This window comes from Dromaius novaehollandiae, chromosome 6, assembly GCF_036370855.1.
Source record: "Dromaius novaehollandiae isolate bDroNov1 chromosome 6, bDroNov1.hap1, whole genome shotgun sequence".
NCBI classification, from domain to species: Eukaryota; Metazoa; Chordata; class Aves; order Casuariiformes; family Dromaiidae; genus Dromaius; species Dromaius novaehollandiae.
The window spans coordinates 31,900,083-31,921,990 of record NC_088103.1 but is presented as its reverse complement, the minus strand read 5'-3'; the positions used below and the strand labels follow the sequence as shown (position 1 = coordinate 31,921,990).

Here is a 21,908-nt window from a genome sequence, read left to right as displayed (position 1 = left end):
CTAACATATCACCAAACAGATAAAAAATGTAGTGCAGGCTTCCACATGCACACTTGGTTTGCACCAGAGAGACAAGTGTGTTCTTGCGCAGCAGATGGCTCAGCCTCCTTAAAGCCTCAGAGCCTGCCTGAGCAGTAGACCAGGGAGGAGCCAGATTCCCAGAAATGTGCAAATCCAAGTTTATCCCAGAACAAGTCAAGAAAACTAACAGACACTGACAGTGAAGTTATCTTTTTTTAAAACTGAAAAATGCCATGCATTTCACCTATGTCTCTTCACGCCTCCTTCCACTCATCGTAACTTAATGCCTGCTCCCTAAAAACAGAATCCACCTCCAGAAACGGAGATATCCCTCTACCCTCTTCAGTGCACTCTCCAGCTGCTGGGTCTGGCCTCAACAAGGGATTTGCTGCAGCTCTTGCTGTGCCCTGCGATGCAGGATCAATACCTGGTATTTAGTATGAGGAAACCACGAGTGTCACTTGGCTTGTCGCACGATTGTGTCACAAACAGAAGCTTACTACCTACATGCCAAAGCATCTTCCCTTCCTTTCTGCGCCCCTCCTCCTACCTCCTTGTGATCTCCAAATCTGGACGCCCCCCAACCCTCACTCCTTACCCCACCGCATCTGCAAGGCCTGCACAGTCCCCATCCATGCTCTGCAGACGGGACGCCACCCACACACAAACCCACCCTCCCACGAGCCTTCAGAGCGGCACCCCTGGCCGCAGTCACTCCCACTGCTCTGGGCAGAACACGTTGCTCCCGGGGGTCTTTGCTTGACTGCGCGTTCCTGGGTGGGATAAACAATATCCCACTGAGCAAGGGCATCTGGTCCCCACCTAGAGACAGAGCAAACGCAGGGATTCAGGCTCTGTGGCAAACTGTAGAGCCAACCCTACTTGTCCTGACAGAAGGGACGAGGCAGCAAGCAGGGCAGAAAGAGAAAGGCTTCTCCTCATATGTACTCCATCTCCTAACTCCACATGGCTCCCAGGAGGAAGAGAAGTAACTTCGTGTGACCTGACATACAAAAATCATTAAAATAAATATATTTAGGTGGCAATGTCAAGCCCTCTAGAACTAGGAAAGCCAAGAACAAGAGCTGCTTGAGCAACCTCTGGCCTCCCACAGCACACGTGCGATGGTCTGGGGTATTTGCCACAGGAGCTCTGCCACATGCCAGACAAGTCATTCAAACCACTTCTTTCTTCTTTTCTTTTTTTCTTTTTTCTTTCTCCAGCTGGACACTGGCTGTCACTTTGTTCTCACCTGCCCTTTAGCAGGACGCAGGCCTGGGCAGGCTGGCAGTATTTGTGCAGGGTAAGTGTAGGCTGGGGAGAACGGAAGGGAAACTTGTGTTGGGCCAGATGGCAAGCAAATGAAAGTCATCTGGAAACTAGAGCACAGCATCAATTTTTAATACAAGGCACAACACCTTGCCAAAACGTGTGAGCAAGAGCACTGTTACGGATATTTAATCTGTGGCATTCTGGAAACAACCATTCAAAGGCCAGATCACCAGTACAGGACACAACAGTTTCACAAATTTTAGCCAGAACTCTGTACCAAGGGGCTGCATGCATTTTACAGACACTGCTACGGAGTCCTGTCTTCGCCCCCCAGGAAGCGCACATTTGTCTCTTTTGCCATTTTTCCAGACAAGGCCACTTAGAATGGAGAACAGACAAAATCCTGATAATAGCACCACTTCTGCTGTGCGGTACCTGTGGCTGGGCTCCTGTGGGTAAGCAGCATATGATCACAAAATTAGTCATTACACCTTGAATATATAGGCAAAACAGGTTGGACTGGGGATACAAGGACATTCCTCAACTTGCTTGACTTTGCACCTCGAACCATATCTTTCAATACAGCTTTTGGAAAGAAGCCTATTACAATGCTTCGGTTCTCAGACTGGGAGTCCAGAAGTCTGGAAATTACTCCAGTTTGAATTGGAAGCTCTGCTTTTTGACTTCAGCTCTCTTCTGCGCTGCCCATTACCTCTACAAAGCCCAAATCCCCTGGATAGGGACTCTGTCAACATCTGGCATCACGGTTCCTTTCAGAGCCTCTAGATGCTCCTGAGAAGGAAGCAATAAATATATTTCCTAACAGAAAGGTTCTAAAAATAAAACAAAGTAAAAGCTGTGTCACTCTGAAGTGGGGTTGAGCAATCACTAGAAACATGATTAGAAAAATACCTTTGTTGAAGGTTGAGGGGAAATTATCAGTTCAGGTAGTGACGTCCTAAGGTGAGCATAAGTCAGGCTATCCCACCCAAGCACACATCATCGCCATTACAAAGTCCATCCAAACAGTCACCCACTGAACAGTCACCTCAGCTACACACCGAACCCTGAGGCACCGCACAGCCGCGCTTCCCACAACAGCTAACAGAGCTGATGCTCCGGCAGAGCTCTTAGTTTCATGTCCTCCCTCTCCTGTGTTGTCCAGTTCCTCCTGCCCCGCTGTGAAGCTGCTAACATTTTTCTAAAATTGCAATAGGCACGTACTAGCTTTTAATGTCACTGCTAAACCTAAGCAGAAAGGCAACAGAGTGGGTGCAGCAGCTACAGCCTGGCATTGGGGAAAGTGCAAGAGGGGCATTTGAGAGCAGCTGGAGAGAGCATTGAAACTGTTGTCCTTGGCAGAGCAAAGGATTAGAAGGAACAGCAAAACAAGTCAGCCCAGGGATGTGGGCATTAGCTGTGCTATAGAGGGCCCTGAAAACAAGGACGACACATTTAAACATGATGCCCAGCACAATTCGGAGCCAGAGGAGTGAGTCAAGATGAGGGGGATGGTGATGACGTCTCATAGCACAGTACAGAGGCTGTGTTTGGTAAAGCATCTACAAAATTACAAATGCTACATCCACAAACTGTTTCTGACTTTTTGCAGAGGTAAATTCAGAATTCTAAAGGAAGCTAAGGAGAGAATGGCAGAGGCAAGGGGAGAAAGGGCCTTTTCAGAAAAATGTGAAAGCCATGGAAACACGATGAACCTCAAAACAGCTGTTACTTGCAACGCTTATTACGCAACTTGGAGGCTTCCTAAGTCCTACAGCAAAGAGGTTGAGATGTGAAAGAAGTGGGGAGAGGGGCACTTCAAACACAAGAAATCGCACAGCAGAGATGTTTGAATTCAAAGGCCAAATGGCATGAAGGACACGATCAGCTGAGCATGCTGCAGCAGGACATTAGCGCAAAGGCAGCAGCCTCTCCGAAAATGCTGAGGCAGCAGGGCATCCCCTGGTGAGGCCATTTGAGGAGGCGCTTCCAGTTCATTTTTGTTAAAGCCCAAGGTGGCTCTTTCCTTCATGGTGTCAGGCACACACCAATGCAGAGCGATTTACATTTACTGCAGGGAGAACGGTAGTTCTCAGAAGTTTTTCTCCCCAAACTGGAGTAAACAAAGTGGATGCTCTCAGAAGAGCAGCTTGGGAAGGCACAGTGCTGCAGCTTGGACTTTCTGCTTTTTAGGTGCAGCCCTTCACACCGCTGATCTCCAGAGTATTGCTGCTGAAGGCTCTTGTTGTCGGCGCATTCAAGGCCCCAGATGCCTGCCCTGTTTCTGCGTGGTCAGGATCTCTCCTGAAAAAAGCTGCTTGGAGAACACCAGCTGCCACAAACTGCGGGTCTCCCAGGCAGGTTATCAGCCCGCAGGCCCAACAACTGCACAGACACAGCTTAAGAGATGGAAATCCCTAGGCCCCTTGGCGCCCCACTGAGAACGTGCCGTGGGACTTGCACCGGCGGCTCCCGCAGAGCTCAGGCTGTAGCTCCACGCAGCAGAGGTGCCCGAACGGAGCCCGAGACACAGGATAAACACCCAACCACGTGTCAGGGTCGGATGGGCAATGCTGCTGGCAACCCCGCCGCCCGCACAAGGCGCCGACCGCAGCGAGCGGGAAGCCCGCAGGCACGCCAGCCCCGGGGCCTCCGGTCCTGGCCTCTCGCTCGACGCCGGAGCCGCAGCGCTGGCTCGGGGGCCGGGGAGAGGGCGAACACCGGGGGCCCAGGGAAGCGGGGCAGGGAGCGAGGCCCGGGCCGGGGGCAGGACGCGAGCGGTGCCAGGGCGGGGGAGGCACGAGGGGGCCGGCGGGCAGGGCAGGGCAGGGCAGGGCAGGGCAGGGCAGGAGGAGCCGGAGCGGAGCGGGGCAGAGGGGCCCGAGCCCGCAGCACGGCCGGGGCGAGCGCGGGGCCCCGCGGCGGCGCAGGCCGGAGCCCCGGGGGCGGGCGGCGCCTGCCGGGGACGGCGCCGGCCCCTCGGCGGGCGGTGGCGGAGCTGCCGGGCCGGGCTGGGCCGCGGAGGCAGCGCCCGGCCGCCCCGGCGGGTCCTACCTGCTGCCGGCCGCTCCCGGCCGCCGCGGCCGCTCCGGTCCTGCGGGTCCCGCGCCCGCCTCCGCCCGCCCGGCCCCGCCCGGCCCCGGCCCGGCCCCCGGCGCCGGCCCGGCCCGCCCCGCCCGGCCGCGCAGGGCCCCAGCGGCTCCCCGGCAGAAAGCTGCGGCCTGGGAGAGCGGTTCGCTCATGTCACGCAGGGGCTGGACGCGCCACGCGCGGTTGGTCCCTCACTGGTTTTCCTGGCAGGCCAGAAAAAGCCTTCGTGCCCCACGGGATACCAACGCGCTGTGAAACCCCCCGTCCCTCGGCCGCCAGCGCCGGCGTCACGGCTTGGCACTGGTCTCTGCATTTAGCTACACTCCTCCATAGCAACCGGCGGGATCACGGCTTGGCGGGCCGCCGGCGAAGGCTGGGGTGTGCAGAACGAGCCACACTGCGAACGCGGTGTTTGTACGTGTTAGTACGTGCACAGGACAGGAGCTGCAGCCCCGTCTGCTCTCCTGGTGCTGGGACCCACCGCTGCTGGCACGGCTGCTTTGCTCGTGGCAGAGGGCCTGAGGCTGCGCAAGGAGCTGGATGCTCTTCCCTACAGGTATGCTTGCTTGAAATATGGTTTGCTGGAGCTGCAGGGTGGAAATCAGCTCCCAACAGAGAGCTTTACCTGTTGTCCTCCTGGCCCCAAAATCTGCTGTTCTTCCCAGCAGAGACACTGCCTAATGAGTGGAGCTAGGGCACCCCATTCACTGTGCAGCGGGTACAGTCTGTTTGCTCTAGGGACCTTGGCCTGAGCAAAGATGAGTAACATCATCTTCTGCCCCAGGGAAGTCCAACACTGCCCAGGGAAGCATAATGTTTATCCAGCAGTATGCCTCCACCAGATGAAAGGCTCCCACTTGGTGATTCATGAGCAGAAAGACCTGGGTGCTGTGCGTAGCGTCATTGGAAGCTCTCTGTGCTTATAGCATGCAGCCGTCGAGAGCCACGAGTGGGACCCAGACTGCTCGACCCAGGGATGAGCTTGGTGCAGCTCCACTGCCTTCTCCTGGGCACCATAAAATGGTCACACAGATGTCCATGTCCACAGGGCTGTGGCACTGCAATGACAACAGCACAGAAATGCAATCAGGGGGCCAAGGATGGGAGGTGAGTACAGTGGCACCTCTAGGTAAGAGTGCGCAGCCCCGTAGCAGGAAGCAATGCGACTGGTCTAAACTCATACACGCCAATACAGAAGTAACATCATCCAAGGAAAACTGTGAGGCTTTTTCTGAGAACTAGGTCCTCAAACAGACACTGAGGCCTGTGGATCAGTCACAGCTCTGAGACCCCACCGGCTTATCCTGCAAGACTCTGCTAACTCCTGCACTGGATTTACAGTATCCAGTTGTGCAGGCCTGTGTCCCTCTTCTTATGCACTTACCTTTGCTATAACTTACATGGCTGCTCTGAGCTTTTCATTGCCCTTTTCACTTCCAGCCAACCCTTTCCTTGGCTTTGAGTCCAACTTTTCCGGTGTTCCAAGAAAAGCTACACACTTACAAAAGCCTTTTATATTTTCTGCTGTAAAATGTGCCTCCCTGTACTTCTACACTAAGCACTTTGCTGACTGTTCTTCATTTAATCATCCGTTTCTAGTTCTGTCTTTTCTAACCTCAGTATTGCTAGAGAGTTCATCATCCTGATCCCCCCTGCAACCTTTCAGGTCACTGCCATGACCAACCCACCTCTCCTGGCCTCCCCACAAAACCTACCTCACTCTTCTCTGGGTTCAGCTGTCTGTATTTTCCCACTTTCTGCCTCTTTTCTGCCAGCTGCAGATACCAGCATGCACAGAGAAAGAAGTCCCTTTCCCCACTGGGGTTCCTGCTCATCCCAAGATCCACAGTCTTGCTTGTAAAAGTTTGGTTCATTCTTCTGGGCCCAGCTTCACATTGTTTATACCATCTCTCCATGCAGTTCTGGTCCTCTCATCTCAAAAAGGATAAATGAGACCTGAAAAAAGTTTGGATGCTCATACATATGCAACAGACTTTGTACAGTGAAGAACTGTGCAGGCTGGGACTCTTCAGCCTGGAAGAAGGACAAGGAGTGGGGGAGGAGGTCTACAAAATCATGAGTGACCCAGAAAGGATGGGGAAGGATTGACTGTTTACTGTTTCTTCTGACACAGACCTATCAACCGCTTTTGCCTTGACTGGAGCCTCAAATGAATGTGAAACCATTGTGCTGCAGATGTTACGTCCAAAAGTTTAGCACTGTCTTAGCCCACGCTTCTTGCAACACTTGGGGCTAAGTTCATGGCAAGCCTTTGAGAGGCGGGCTCAAGAGAGCGGTGCCTCGGAAACATTTTGTAACCATGTTTTCACGTGGAGAGCTTGACCATGGCCAAGTGGAGCTTTACCAAACTGCTCAACATGAAAATATTCAGAGCTGGGAGGAGAACAAATCCTGGATGAAGCTGGACAAATCCCAGCCCAGAGAAGGGGGGGGGGGGTGGGAGAGAGAGAGGGAGATTGAGACTCCTTCAGAAAGTTGCATCTTGCAGGAACTGTTAAATAAGGGAAAAAGCTCTCCACCAAGACTCTCAACTTTGCTCCTGCCCTGCTGACCCCACAGCAGCCTGCAAAGGTGAGTGCTTTGGCCTCCTGGATGGGCTGCCCTGCTCCAAACAGAGAAGAAATCCCAGTCCTCTGACACTGCCCTGGAAAGCAAGGGGAATTGCGGTGTTATTACATTTTTCAGGGCCACAAGAGGGCATCACGAGAGCACCCTGCAGCCATCAGCCTCATAAGGTGACCTGTGGCAGTTGTCCCATGCTGGTGACAGGGGCAGCCCTATGCAGTCAGAGGCATCACCTGCCCAGGGAGCCCCCAGCTGAATTAGCCAGCATTGTAACCAGAGCAGGATCCCACCTGTGGGCTCTGACCTTCTCCCTGGGAGCCCTTTCTTCAGTCTCAGCTTCATGCACATCCTTGGAGGCAAGTGGTTAGCTCAGCCAGCGGAGCCAGTGCCATGGTTGAGGGGCAGGAGTACCTTCCTGCATGTGGGTCAGATGCCTGGCAAAACCTGGACCCTTCTGCATACAGCATGGGACCAGGCTGTGGGGCAGACAGAGCAGGCCAGCCTTCCTCATGCTGCCTGCAGGTCCTCTGAAAAAACGTCTACGTGAATATGTAGCTACACTTGGCTTCAAACAGGGTGGACCCTGGAGGGAAGCAGCTGGGTTTGGCCCAGGGAGAAGATGTTAAACCACAAAGGAGTTTAAATGTCTCAGCCTTGCTGTCCTTTTTCACTTCCAAATGCCAAAAGAGAAAAATGCAGAGAATCTGAATTCAGCTTTGGTTATGAACATGAAACTGGCCAGCGTCCCCAGCCCACACTGGCTTGTACAGCCCAAAGTCACTGGCAGCCATGGTGGTGTGCTCTACCATTTCTGTGGCGCTTCTTTGCAGTAGCCTGAAGGGACAGTCTGAGGGCCAAGCCACCCCAGAAAAGGCATGGCAGAGAAACAGCTTCTGTTAGCAGGCAGCGGTACAAGAGTGTGTACACTGCTAGGGCAGAAAATGCCGCTAGCATCACATATCAGACACAATGGAGGATTTGTCGGTGAGGGATGAAGTGCAGAATATTGCCTATGGAGTGGGGTGGCAGAGATCGCTCACGAGAGATCAAGAGAAGTCTGCAAAAGAGGAAGAGCTCAGGAGATGGTCGGGGAATGCTTTCTGGACAGGACTGAGAGATGGAGAGAGCCAAGGGAAAATAAATTGTTGGGGCACGTGGGAGGGGCTCTTTATTCCCTTGGTGTTATTTATTTCTATATAGAATGCCAGAAGGGTTTTGCCTGCTTAGATATTTTTAGCATAAAAATATCCAGCATTGCTTTCACCACTCTTGCTTTAGCTCCAAACCTGCTCAGACATTGTAAACAGTATTTTAAGGCCCAGCCTGCAGTACCCCACCTTGCTGAACCATGGAACATGTCTTCTCTAACCCAGTTACAGCTCACATGGCTTGCTCTGCGCTGACATGGCACATTGATAGCATCAGTTATGCTTCCATATTTCCCTGTTACACATTGACAGAATGCTAGGTTCAGAGGCTTTTTCTCAAAAAAAACTCTCAGATCACCTGTTTTGCACTCCTATTTATCACTGGTTGTCAGAACTCACCCAGTATCGCCTGTGCTGAGACTGATAGCTTGTGCTGGCTAGCGCAGACCTTTCAGAAAGCCATCTGGTTTGGATCTGAAGACATAAGGAGACAGGATAATCCATTGCTTTTGCCGATGTGTATTAGTTCAGCCAGTCTGACTACAGATAATCAAAACCAGCTACCAGAAAGTCCCATCTGTGCAGCAAAATATATATGGCATCACCAGCCAGGAGATGACCTTGGACCACCATATCCCAGTGCTGCATTCTTACCTGTGGAGTTGCTAACCAGCGATAGCTGTGCTACGCATAGGGCATAAACTGTGTTCAGAGCTGTCACCTCACAAATTGTTTCAAAAGTGACCTACCAACTTGCCTTCCCATGTTTGAGGTCTACAGGTAGCTCCCATCCTTACCTGAGGGAGAAGCATGGGACTCACACCCAGCGTACTAGTGCCAGGATTTGTGTGCCCAGATTGAGTCCAGCTGTCAAAGACCAGCGCCAGGATTCATTCTCTGCTATGCACCAGCGTTTGAACACCTTATGTGGCCTGTAGCAACTGAATTGAGTCCAAGAGTAAAGGGAGCAGAGCTGACCTAGCTGGACTGAGTGCAGGAGAGCAGCTCAGCCACTACAGACACTCTGCCCTGGGAACTGCAGCCTAGGCACGTTCTGTTGTGAATGACTTCACTATTTGCTCAGGGATTAAATACTTCCTCGTTTAATAACCTAATAATTCGGGCTAGTTTCATGCTGGACTGCTGGAAAGTTCACTAGCTGGAGTCATCAGCCAGGCCACATAAAAACGACTTCCCCCAGCTCTCAGCCAAGGGAGCTGTCTTCATCTTTGGGTTCCCCGGTGGGTGGCTCTTGGCACTACCTTCTTCTGAAGGGCTTTGTTGTTTGTGCGTGTGCCTGAGGTTTTACGCTCTGGGGGCTTCCTCACCATGTCTTGTTTGAGCTGGAAATGCACCTGAAGAAAGAACAAAAATAACCATGTAACACAATGTGTGTCCCCCGCTGGCTCAGGCTCTGCAGGACTCTCCCCCTGCAGCTAGTCTTTTAAGCTCTTGGTCCAAGACAAGCATTGCCAATAAATGGCCTCAGCTAGTGTTATGATACAATGGGAACTCAGTGCTTAAATCAGCTGGAAACAATTTGCCCATGGAAAATCTCGTACCAACAAACAGCTATATTTCTTATGCAGAGTTGCTCCTGGGGCAATGGAACGGTTTGGAAGATGAGCTGTGAAAGGCAAATGACTGAGCTACACTCTTTCTTCATCTTTTCCCATCAGAGAGTGGAGAAATAGCATTGCTTTGCATCTCTGAACATTCAATACACACCGTAATGTAGGACAGACAGACCTTTTCAGTTGCACCTTGTTAGCTGAATCCTGTTTAAGCAGTCTTTCAGCAACAAGCGCTTCTAGTAGATCTAGGCAAAAAATTCCAGGGAGAAAACCACCACCCAGCCAAACAAAGATCAAAAAAAATGGCTGTGGGGTAGAGGTGGAATAAGACATGCAAAGCCCTTCATGGTGGGAATGGGATGGAGGCCAGGCAGGAAGCTGGACTGGTGGGGTGGAGCAGTGCCTGCAAGACTGCAGGAGGGTATAGGAGAGGGAGCGGACTACAGCAGTGCAAGCAATGATGGGAGAGAGAAGGGGACTAGCAAACATGCAGGATACAGCATCACGTAGATGGGGAATGGGGAGACCACACAGAAAGGTGGAAGTGGAACAGGGCAACACAGATTCCCTGTGGGAGGGACAGAGTGAAAGTGGGGTACAACATGCTCTAGGGATGGAGGGAAATGGAGACAGGTGGGCTGCTGTGAGGGGAGATCTGCAGATCAGATCGTCAGAGAACAAATCAAGTCTTCTACAGTAATGTGGTAAAAGCAAAATCAATTTTACAAAGGAATGCCAAAGAGCTGGATGCTTAACCTAGCAAAACAAAGGCTAGGAGTGGGCATGACAGATCTCTATAAATACATCAGGGAATAAATACCGGGGAAGAAAAGGAGCTATTTAAAGCACAATGTTGGCATAGGAACAAATAGGGATAAACTGACCATGAATAAATTTAGGCTGAAAATTAAAAGGTTTCTAACCCTAAGAAAAGGACAGCTCTGGAAGAACTTCAGAGGCTGGGTAGGGTGGGATGAAGAGAAGGAGGGTGGGAGAACCACTGCAGTGTATTTAAAGCAGAGCCTTGATCGGTATATGAAGTGAAACATATGATGTGTGTCAGGATGCCACAATCAGGGGGTTCTTGCCAGTCCCCCATGCCTCCAAAGAGACTGCCTCTGAGGTCCCACTTCATTCACAAGGCAAAGCGAGGGGCAGGAATCACCATCCACTGTTTTTTATAACCCACTTTCCAGCTGTCCAGCCTGCCCTAGGAAGGGCATTGCAGGAGCCACACTGCTGTCAAGAGCACTGGGTCCCGCTTTGTCTCCCAAAGGTGTTTGGCTGTTCTTCAGTACCACCAGCCCCTACCTGTCTCGGGAGCTGTCAGCAGGGAGAAGAGCAGACCTCAGCCTCCTGCTATGAGTCTGCTGATGTGTTTTGTCCCAGGGCAGGATGCAGAGAATGGCAGAGCACTGAAACTCATGGAGCAATGGGGCTAGGGGAGTCTGAGGGGACAGATGCTGCCTCCAAACTATCACACCCTGGAAAGAGTGGGGAGGAAGGAAGCAGAGCTAAGGAGCAGGTGCCCCAGCTGGCCTGCTGGTGACTGTCCCCACAGCCAAGAAGCAGAGCGACACAAGAGGCCACCACAACAGCCCAGTCCAGCTGAGGGCTCTTTGCAAGGAATCAAGGGGCACCTGGCACTGCCTTCGCCCGTCCCTCTTTGTGAGCTGCAAGGAGCTCTATATCTATCAAGGCAGACAGCCTGTAGCCACTGGCTATGCTTCACAACCTGTCTGCATCAGTCACTGGACATCCCCTGCTGTGTTTCCTTCTCTCCAGGGTGAAGACCTTTCGAGACACCCTCATGTCTACTCAGCTTGACTCACCAGTGAAGGTGCAGCTGGGCCCACTGTTGTTGTCACTGTTTGGGGCTGATAGCCCTCTGCAGAGGCCGTGACAGTGTAAGTGCCGGGCAGCAGCAGCCGGAAATAGTCCCCCATATTACCTAAAACGTAAGATGGGAAGAGAAAGCAGTCAGGATGCACAGGGAGCAGCGTAAAAGATATCCCGCTGGCTCTTGCTGAGGGTACTTCCTCTAGAATGCTTAGTCTCCAAAATCCAGGCAATTTTTGGCTTCTCTTTCAAATTTGCTGGCTAATGTATTTGCTGGATGCGCATTGGTGGCCTGGAAGTGAGAGCTCATTAGTGCTACCCAGTAGAAGTCTGCAAGTAAATGCCAAATGAAATGGGACGGTACAGCAATGTTAGCTGTGCCTGTCCTTAGGAACACTGAAGTCATAAATCTGAGCACTCGCCAGTCAGGAAGTAGCAGACTTAAGCATTCACAGCTCCATGACTCCTTATGCATCATACAATCTTTAATTCCTGTTGCTTAGACTTTTGCCATGTTTGGATTTTCAGCAGGGTTTTAGTCTCTCATCAGTTCAGATGATACGTATCAGAACTGTCAAAAATTAGCTCAGGTGCTCTCCTGCCCAGTTCTTCCATTCTTGGAGGTCTGCAAGACTTGGTTGGAGAGAGCGATGTCTGGTCAGATCCAGTGCTAGGGATAATCCCGCTACAAGTGGAGGTCAGACTGGAGACTGGAGGGCCCTTCCAGCCAGCACGTCTGTGATTCTGTGATCTCTTGCACACTCCCCTTATGCCTATGCAGGTTGGCATAGTAACTGCCAAATATCAGAGTGCCACTGAGTCACAGACCAGCAGCCAGAGGGAATTTTGATGATTTGATTGACCTCTGGAAAGCTGGGATACTGGCTATTTTGTGCAGTCAGTCTGTATTGTCTGGTCAAATTGAAGAAGGGTGTTTACGAAAAGGAAGTTAAGAATCTGCCAGCAAAGGAGAAACCACCACAACTTGGATAAACTGAAGTGGCCATTCATGGCTAGACTAAATTTGTCTGGCTTGGACTTTTAGCCTTTCTTCTGCTGCTGCTGTTGCATCCTTTGCTATCACATATTTGAGTTCCGTATAGATACTCCTGTGCCTGAGTAAGTTATTGCTGCAACCTTCTCTTTGTTAATACACAAATGCATTCTCCTCTCTCAGATAAAATAGGACCTGACTTTCTGAAGTCCCTCAGAATGAGGTTTGCTTTCCAACTCTCACCTCTTTCTTTCCTAAGCCCTCTCCATTTTCTATTTTGTCCACATAGCATCCAGCACAAGTGCATGCTGCACCCCCCCCCTTTTGTCTTGGCTCCTATGGACTATATCATTTCTTATACATTAGAGGATTGTTCCTACTCTCTTAGCTACAGCTTTACCCTCTCTGTTCAAACAGGTATCTGACATGAGCTGTGGCCACACAGTATGCCTGCACTTGAAAATAGATCATTTAGAGAAAAGGATGAAACTAGAAAATCCATTTCATTTTTCACCCTTCCCAAATGACAGTTGCATCCCCTCAGACCCCGGTCCAGATACGATGAACCCACCTTCTCCCTGGTCCAACACACTCACAAGCAGCAGCATTAGTAAAGTATTCTCTGTGCACTGCTGATTTCTCACAGCCAGTGCTTTTAAGATGCCAGATGTGCTGGCCACACATATTACGGTCTCCCCTGCTGACCCCTTCACACATAGCCTACATAGCCTCAGAGAGGCTGTATCCAAATGGGATATAAGGGGATCAACAACCTACCAGAGGTGACATCATGGCTGATCCCCTGGACAGAAATCACTGCTCCTGCAATGCCGTTGTTGTTCTCGTCTGACACCATCCCTTTGATGCCCTGGTGAATCTACAGGGAGAGAGACAGATTCATGCATTACGGCCCCTCTTTTGCTCAAGAGGGTATTGCTGGGCACTGGAGGAGAGCAGAGCTCTGGGGACACCTCCACCCTTCCCTGCACCCTTGGCTCCCCAGCAGAGCCAGTCCAGGGCGCAACAGCCTCTCCAAAGCCTGCCAAAACCCCTTCCAGTGCACCCAGCAAGCCCCATGACTGGCTGCCAACTCCCCTTCCAGTGCACCTAGCAATCCCTGTGACTCTCCTCCCTTCCACCCAGCACCTGCTGGTCTCCTACCATCGGGGCCAGGGCCCGCTGATCTACAGGGAAGGGTGAAGGTCCCAGGATTGCCTCCTTACCTCTTCAATGAAAGCAACCAGGGCCTCCCGATTGGCCATCCACTGCCGCTCCAGGTCCTCCTCAGGGGGGAATTTATTGCAGCTCAGCTCCAGGGTGATTTCAAAGCAGTTGGTGTAGAGGTAATTGAAGTCCTGCATGCCTGAAAGGAGAGAAGAAGTCTATGGCCAGGCCCACAGGGAACGCAAGACCCCTTTACCTCCCCATTTCCCTGTCCCAGGTGTGTTGGCCCATATCTGTCTTCTATCAGAACAGCCTTCCTCCCTCCAAGCAGCAGGACTAGCTCTTGCCCCCCGCCCCCGTGCAGTCTCATCCCGTTGTGGCTGTCTCACTCTTTCCTTCAGGCAGATCATTCATGTCTCTGCCTTCAGAAGCTCAAGGAGGTTTCACACCTCAGAGGCTATGCTTCCCTTTCCTTCTCCAATCTTTTTTTTTTTTTTTTTTTTTTTTTTAACCTAATTGCTGTTTTTCGGTTTCCTCATTTACAGGATCTTTCATGAGCCAGCAGCTATAAGAAATGTCTTTCCTGTATCCACGGTTTTGGGCCTTAATGGCGTTACCTCACAGCATTCCCAGATACGCCAACAGATTGATGCTTCCTTATTCAGTCAGCACATGGCAGGTGTCTTCAGACCTCAGATACGTTTTTTTCTCTCTCTCAAGTCACTTCCAGTTTCCCCTTTCCCTTCTGAGGTGTAGATACCAGAACGATATCTAGCAATGTACTGCCACAGCCCTTCCCTGCCCTCTCCCCAGCACTGTGCCTGAGCTCTTGTGCTGGGTCCCCCCCAGCTCTCTGCCCCTTCCCAGACTCCCCCACACGCCGTCCCCAGCTTTCTCCTCTGCCCTCCCTGCCTTTCTGCAGGCGCTGCTGTCCTGTCCAGCCCTCACCTTTGCTGAGCGAGTACCAGGAGGCCCCATTCGTGATGCCGTCGGCAAAGTAGTCCCCGCAGTTCCAGCCTCGGTGCATCCAGCCGTGGGCGTACGAGTAGGTTTTGGCCAGCTGCAGCGAGAGCACCCGGCGGGTCATGGCTCCGGCAGCAGGCAGCCGGTGGCCGTGCTGGCTGCTGCCCAGCCGCCACGCCAGCTCTGGGGGCAACATCCCCGCTCACGGACAGTCTAATCTGGGGCGTGTGGAAGGGAAGTCAGACAGCAGTCCAGCTCCTGCTTTTTACTGCCATGAAATCCAACCCAAGGTGGCCAGGACCTCTAAGAAATGTAGGCAGATGAAGGAGGAGGAGGAAGAGCAGAAATCGAGCAAGCTGGAGGCTTGCTGATACCACAAACGGCTTCTGCCTCGCTCCCGCTGAGATGGGGGGATGGAGGGTGCTAGGCTGGCGCAGAGGTGCTCAGCCCCGACCACGCAGGCCCCCAGGCAGCAAACCACACCAGTTGGGGAAACCGGTACCCAGACTGCTCTGTGCAAGGAAAACTAACCAGTGTCAATCCTGAGGCAAACATCATCTATATCGGAGGAACTGGTACTAGGAAAGGGTTTGGGCAGCTTCTGTTTCTGGCACCTGTTTGTTTATTGCCCTTATCAAAGATTACTGATTATTTTTAGACATGAAGGCAGGTTCAAAACTGGGACAGTGGGTCCAAAGCCTGTCCTCTGCATAAGACCAAGTTTAAGAGAGACCGGTGTTTGCATTTCCTAATGCAAAATCTACACCCTTGTATTGTAGTTCAGATGCTGGTGTAATCTCATCCTGTCAGCAGGAAAACAGTTACTTCACTACATTTCTGACCTCTGAGGCTATGTGGGTATCGTTAGGCGACGCCCCTGCCTGCAGCCTCTCTGCATCTGGGTCCGAGTGCAGCCCTCGTCACAGCAGGGCCTGGCAAGCCCCTCCATCGCCTGTGCTTCCAGAAATGGCTGAACTCCAGCTCAAACTTACTTTTCTCATTAACTGTTCTAATACAAACTTGCTTATTCTTGTGCAGGGTTCCTGTATTTCCTAATGGCAGCAGTGACTGAAGACAGTTTTCTGGGACATTTTAACAATGGAGAAAAACCACAGGCCTCAGCTAGTACTAGCAGGATCAGCACCACATACTGAGACTTTCCATGATTTCTGTGTATGTTCTTGGTGCTCTTTTCATTCTGTACCTTATTCCTCCCCATCCACAACTCCCTGCAGGACACTGACCTCCCTTATCCTGCTGTCACTGAACTTCCAGGCAGGTCCTGCTACCTCTGTAGGAAAAGCCTGCACACAGAGGTACATACTATGAAGCTTTAAAAAAGCAGGGGGCAAGCTCCAGCTCTGGCTGGTGGGGCTGATGGTGAGGCTGAAGACACTGCTGGTACCAGGATTATGGGAAACTCAGGCATGGCACAGAAGAGGAAGGGACTCCTGAGGGTTAAGATTAGCCTGCCTGGGTTGCAGGACCTGCCCGTGGCAGGACTGCCCTGTCTTGGCCCATAAGTCTGTGGCTGTCCAAAATGCCATGTGTGCTACCAGCTATTGCCTATACATTTCTTGGCTCAGCTCCTGCAACGAGTCAATGACCTAGAAAAATTCACATCTCCACCTTGCCGGGGCTGTGGGAACGGCCCTTGCCCGTGAGGGCCCTTGCTCACCTTCTGGAACAGCTTGTCATCAGGGGTAGGTGTGTTAACTGTGCGCCGGTGGCTCCTGAACCGCTGGTCCAGAGACTTGTCATAGGGGTAATTTGCCACCACAGCTCCACCATGCAGATTGGCTGAGAGCACAAAATTGTAGTTGCTGATCCACTGAATCACAGCCAGTGTCTCCGGCTCCACCTGCGAGGAGAAGAGGGCTCATGTGAGCAGAACCGCAGCGACAAAGCCGGGGACAGGGAGACAGGCTCAGCTGCCCCTGTGCTGAGCTGCTGCCCCACGGCAGGCTGTGGCGTGATTAGCCACGTCAGATCTCCCGGCAATTTGTCTGCTTCAGCCCTTGCACCTGACAGAGGTGCGAGCTGTGGCACAGAGCAGGAGCAGGTTATTTCTCTGCATGCAGGAGGCATGTACAAGTTGTGTGCAAGGCAAAGGAGAGTATATGTCTTTTGAGTGCTGGGCCACTACAGGAGGATGTTGTAGCACTCCCAGCATCCCAGACTGGTACCTGACTTTTCCAATTGTCTGGCAGAGGGATATGGTGGTTTGGCCCACTGATTTCCCCATTGTAGTACATGAAGGTGTTGAGGTCAGGGAAGTTGCGGTTCAAGTCCACTCCATTGGCGTTGTTCCTCCCAGTCAAGTAGCCAATGCTGTCCGGGCCCTGCAGGGCAAAGGTGTATCAGCCAGGTGAGTACAGTGTGGGCGCAGGCAGGCTGGCTGTCAGAGCTGCAGAGACCGGCATTGTAACGGCTCTCCGGTGGCTTTGAGTCACAACATGCGTGTTATTGCTGGCAGGAGAATAAAGAATATTGGTACTGACAGAGGACAGTCAATAACAATATCTCCATTTTCCAGGGTCACAGAGCAAGGCACATGCCAAATAAACAATATGGCTCAGATGAAAGAGCCTTGAACAAACTATTTCCCCCAGGGCTAGTGAGCTAGTGACACGAAGGCATGGGCTGCGTTTGGAGGGGTGGGGGCTGGAGGCTTTCTGCCCCACGCAGCCCTCTTGCCCCATCTGCTCATGACAGTGGCATTCAGCTGCCTCTTCCCTACCACCTCCCCAGCCTGGGGCAGGGTCTTGTCTGCCACCAGGGCGCTTTGGCCGGGTGCTGAGGACCCGGCATCCTAAGGCTTACAGCCTGCCAGGTCCACCCAGGGCAGGACATGGGAGGTGAGGAGCAGAGAGAAGCCAGCTGAGGAGGCCAAAATCAGCAGGGACAGGAGGGACACCCCCTCCCCTAGCAGTGGATGAAAGGGAACCCACAAGAGCCCATGTTTTGAAGGGTTTTCCACCCCTACCCAGCTGGATGAGGCAATCGCTTGCCTGGTACCTGCTTGGCAGCCACTTCGTAGCCGTCAGGGTTCATGGAGGGCATGATGTGGATGCGCGTGTCGTGGATGAGGCGTGTGACCCGCTCGTTGCCCCGGCGGTACTCCTCGCACAGGAACTCGGAGAGCTGCAGCAGCAGCTCGCGGCCCAGAACCTCGTTCCCGTGCATGTTCCCGACATATTTGAACTCTGGCTCCACTGGAGAAAGCAAGAGAGCAGCAATACCATCAGCAGGGGCCAGGATGAGGGAAGAGTCAGTTCCCACCGTAGAGAGCCCAAGGAACCCTGCAGCAAATGGTGTGAAATGTCCCTTTCCCTTGAAAAATGCAAACACTAGTGAGCGAGCATAGCACAGGCCTGTTACGGGCTGCCCTCCCTTTCATCACAGGATGCAGGAGCAGCCCAGGCTTGGCCCTGATTTGCTGCTTGCCTTTGGAGCAAGCAGGAGGATGTATAATTTCTGGTGTTTCTGGTGTCCCTGGGCTGGGGAGAGGTAGCTACCGTGCCGGGGAGCGTTGGTCAGCCAGGTGTGCTGCTGCTCTGAGCCCGGCGCCGAGGAGGCCTCTGGGGTACGAGGTAGGCAGGAGAGGAGAGGACAGGCCATTTACTCCCATCTCTGCCCTTGGTGTTTGCACCTCTCACCAGCATGCCACATTCCTGGCTCTGCAAGCTTTAAGGAGCTTTAGGTTACTCTGCAGGACATGATCCATCCCTGGCTTTGGGCTAGTCCAGTCTTTCACTGGAAAAGCACATTCTCCTCTGGCTGCTGCTTTTCAGCCCTCTGACTCTTGTACCTGGTGCTGGAGGGAGGCAGCAGTAGTTTCTCTCCTTCAGGACACGCGCAAGAGCCTAAAGAAGCCGTGGGCAGCTGAGGTGGTGAATACAGATCAGACTATCCCTTAGGAAGCTGCAGTACAACAAAAAAAGTCTCTTGCCACTGACTTTTCTAAAATTAGGCCTTGAAATACAGATTTAGAGACCGCAGGCAAACTACAAATGCACAGAGCAGCATTCACTGCTTTGCCGAAGGAGAGGCGGCATGTGAGGGGTGGGCGAAGCTTTCTTTCCCTGCCCCAAGCAGGCCAAGCTTTTAAGGCAGTCACTTGGGAGAGAAGAAAGGTGCCACTGCAGACAGGAATCAGCACTGGTAAGATGAGAGATACCGGGGGCATTTAGTTAAAAGGGAGCCCAAGTCTCAAATGAAAGGGTAAAGACAAAATAGGGTATCGGTACAAATGCTGGGTGGACACAGCTCGAGTCTCACATTGCACCATGAGTTTTTCAGCCACCAGTAGCGATGAGGACTGTGGTGGCAGCACCCAGCCCTGCTGCCATGTGGGTGCCTGCATGGTCCAAGGATGGGCGACCTGCGAGGGTCCCCAGGGCAAAAGTCACCAAAGCTCCACTAGCCAGATGCCTGCTGGATCCAAATCTCCTCATGCCTTCACTGTGCAGGGAGCAGGCAATCTTTCCAGACATGTTAAAGCCAGATTCTAAAAAAATCCTAATTCAGCCAAAAGATTTTGCTTTTCCATGTCTTTTGCTTGTGACCTTCTGAGTGCTGTAGCTCAGCAGACGACACTGCAGGCAGGCAACATGTGTTGACCTGGTTAGATTTCAGGAGAAATGAGAACTGATTTAATTAAGTAATCCAGTTATTAAATCTATAAAAATGCCCTGGCGATACGTGCAGCCTTTATTTAAAGAAAAAAAAAAAAAAGATCTCTGCAGGGACTCCCTCTTCTCTGCCCTGTTGGCAGGACTCACCAGCCTTTTTCAGCTGGCAGACCCATAAACATTACCCACATGGACACACAAACCCTAATTACTGCTTGCAAGTCCACTGACTCTAGGCTTGCTTTTCATAGTTTCTTTTCACAGCCTTCAAAAGGCATCCACAGATTCCCGTCATACTACAAGCTGAAAATGTCATGCTTTGAGATGGCCCAAGACACAAGAAGCCGGGCAAGAAGTCCAGGCTTCCACCACATCGTGCCCCTGCTGCTACTCAGCCACTCTCCCTTGCCTGTCCCGGCTGCCATGGGCGCGGGTGCAGCCGGCGCTGGCTGCGCGGCTCCGTTGCCGCGGGCACCATGGGTGCGGGTCCCGCTCACTCCCGCAGCGCCGCTGGCGTTTTTCCGCCCGGCTCCGCAGCAGGTTGTGCTCTGCGCTGCCCGGGCTTGTCAGACCCTGCCGTAACCGCGCCAGCAAGCGAGCCAGGCTTTGAAAGGGCAAAAAGCTCCTGTAAAAAGGAGGCAGAGGTGAGTCTGCATCTCTTCCAGCGGGCACAAGGAGGGGTGCAGGAGAGCCCCGTGCAGCGCCCTGCCAGCTGGCACCCTCGATCCCGGGGCCGGTCGCTGGCAGTGAGCCAGGCGCCACGGCTGCTCCCCGTGCCGCGATGCAGCTCAAGGGGCTGGTGCTGCCAAGGGCTCGGCGGGGCCACGTGGCATCGCTGACACCGGCCACCGCAGGTGCCGTGTGGCCCGGCCAGGCTGGTGGGGTGGCACGAGCCCAGCGCTGGCTCACGGCACCCTGTGCGGGCTGTCGCCTTACTGTGGGGCTGTGAGGGAGGGCCACACTTGTCCCTTGCATCGCTATGCATCCTCCCTCCTGCACCTCTCTCCCTCCCTGCGTGACCCTGTGTTTTGGGAGGGAGTGGGTGGTAGGGGAAGCGCCAAGCGAGTGACGTGGGGGCACCAGGATGGGCTAGCCTGCCTTTTCATGCCGCAACGTGCAGCAACCGCGTGGTCGGAGGCTGAGTCACCTGAGAGGATCCCTGGGTCAAAAGTCACCACAGCGCCAAGTTTAAAAATCGGAGCTTTTTGCAAAATATCTGCCCGGGCCAAGCTGCAGCTCATGCACGTGCAGTCTGTGCACGCAGGGTTGGGTGCATGTCCCCGAGCTGGCTGCAGGCTCCCTGCCGAGCCGCCAGCCCCGGCCCCCCGTACTCACAGGGCTCGTGGATCCCCGGGTAGTCGCTGAACTCCAGCACGTAGAGATGCCGCCCCTCGACGCTGCGGCCGATGCTGTAAATCCGGGTGACGTAGGGACACTCGTTCTGCACGCTGAACAGGGCCTGCACCATCTCCTCATAGCGGTGGTGGAGAAAGTTCACGGCAGCCGCCACCTCCAGCAGCAGCAGGACTCTCACCAGGGGCCAGAGCAACCGAGCCATCCTCCTGCCGCGCTCTGCGCTGGGATCCAGGCGGATCGCGGGGCTCCCCGGCTGCCAGGAGCTAAAGTGCAAACTCGAACCAGCTCTTTCCAGTTCCCCAGCCAAGTGCCAGCCCACTGCACCTGCGGGGCGGGGGGCTGCGGGTGGGAGCGAGGCGAGCGAGGGCTCTGCCGCGGGGCCCCGCGGCCCCAGCGCCGCGCAGGAATGCTCCGCAGCGGGAGCAACCCTCGCCCACCCTCGCGCGGCGATCGCCTCCAAAACCCGTCTCTGCGTTTGGAAAGTTTCACCGATTCCAGCTCACTTATTAACCGGATAGTAAATAGGACCCCGAAGCCACTGGCTGTCACTGGAGAAGAAGCACAGGGCTGGAAAACTGGCTGCCGTGGGCTCGGGGGCTGCCAAATGCAGAGGAGCAAGCGAGCGAGCGGCGCAGCCTGGAGCTGCCCTGTCGCCAGCGCGGCCGCCAAGAGGGAAAAGACTGGGAGACCTCAGGCAGGGGGGGAAGCGCCTCGCAGGAGTCGGGGCGCGGGGAAAAGCAGGGAGGGGAGCGCTTTGGGGGCCACTCCGCTGCGCCAGGACGTGGCAATCAGTCTCGGTCCCCGGGGAACGTGTGCCGTCACCGAGCCCCTTTCTTGGGGCGAGAGAGGGGCAAGGTGGGGCTGGCGCTGACGGGGGGCTGGCGGGCAGCCCTCAGCGCTGCTGCGCACCGGGGGGGGATCGCCCCCCTCGAGCGGGTCCGGGGAGCATCCGGCACCCTCGCAGCCCGGCCGTGCCCTGCCACCAGGCTCTCCACGGCTGTGGCTGGCCCCAGCCTTGTCCAGCTGCTGGTGGGGCTGGCAGCTCCCGCTTTACCCCCCAAGCCCAGCCGGGCTGCGCCAGCTCCGATCCCGAGGCTCTGATCCTCGCCTGCTCTCCTGCCCCATCTCCTGGGGAAGGGAAGGGAGACTTTGCTCCAGGAGGCGGCCCGCCTTCCAGCCTGTCTCTTGCTTCCTGAGCCCTTGCTCCCTGAGGAGCAGCGCTAGGAGAAGCATGGGGCAACGCGGGGTTTGGTTTTGGAGTTAACTG

At 53.7% G+C, this 21,908-nt stretch overlaps 2 protein-coding genes and 1 long non-coding RNA gene across 5 annotated transcripts in view; 1 reads left to right on the top strand and 2 right to left on the bottom strand.

The window, feature by feature from the left end:
• The window catches only part of DNMBP (dynamin binding protein), a 38,791-nt gene extending 34,342 nt beyond the window's left edge, over window positions 1-4,449 (bottom strand). For all 3 annotated transcript variants that reach the window (XM_064514074.1, XM_064514076.1, XM_064514075.1), the window contains exon 1: window positions 4,348-4,449. The gene's annotated coding sequence lies outside the window, so the exon portion shown is untranslated. The remainder of the gene's footprint in view (window positions 1-4,347) is intronic.
• A 21-nt stretch (window positions 4,450-4,470) lies between these two features.
• LOC112989795 (uncharacterized) lies at window positions 4,471-6,814 on the top strand. Its single transcript, XR_003260915.2, has 3 exons — window positions 4,471-4,939; window positions 5,310-5,490; window positions 6,304-6,814. It is a non-coding gene; the product is annotated as an uncharacterized LOC112989795 (long non-coding RNA).
• Window positions 6,815-9,204: 2,390 nt separating this feature from the next.
• On the bottom strand, window positions 9,205-21,289 carry CPN1 (carboxypeptidase N subunit 1). The gene is made up of 9 exons (XM_026111130.2): window positions 20,621-21,289; window positions 17,670-17,866; window positions 16,838-16,993; window positions 16,330-16,512; window positions 14,637-14,748; window positions 13,748-13,887; window positions 13,302-13,401; window positions 11,524-11,642; window positions 9,205-9,472 (listed from the first exon to the last, which is right to left on the bottom strand). Exons 1-9 carry the CDS (start codon window positions 20,841-20,843, stop codon window positions 9,341-9,343), a joined length of 1,362 nt encoding a protein of 453 aa, XP_025966915.1. The 5' UTR covers window positions 20,844-21,289; the 3' UTR covers window positions 9,205-9,340.
• Window positions 21,290-21,908: the final 619 nt, after the last annotated feature.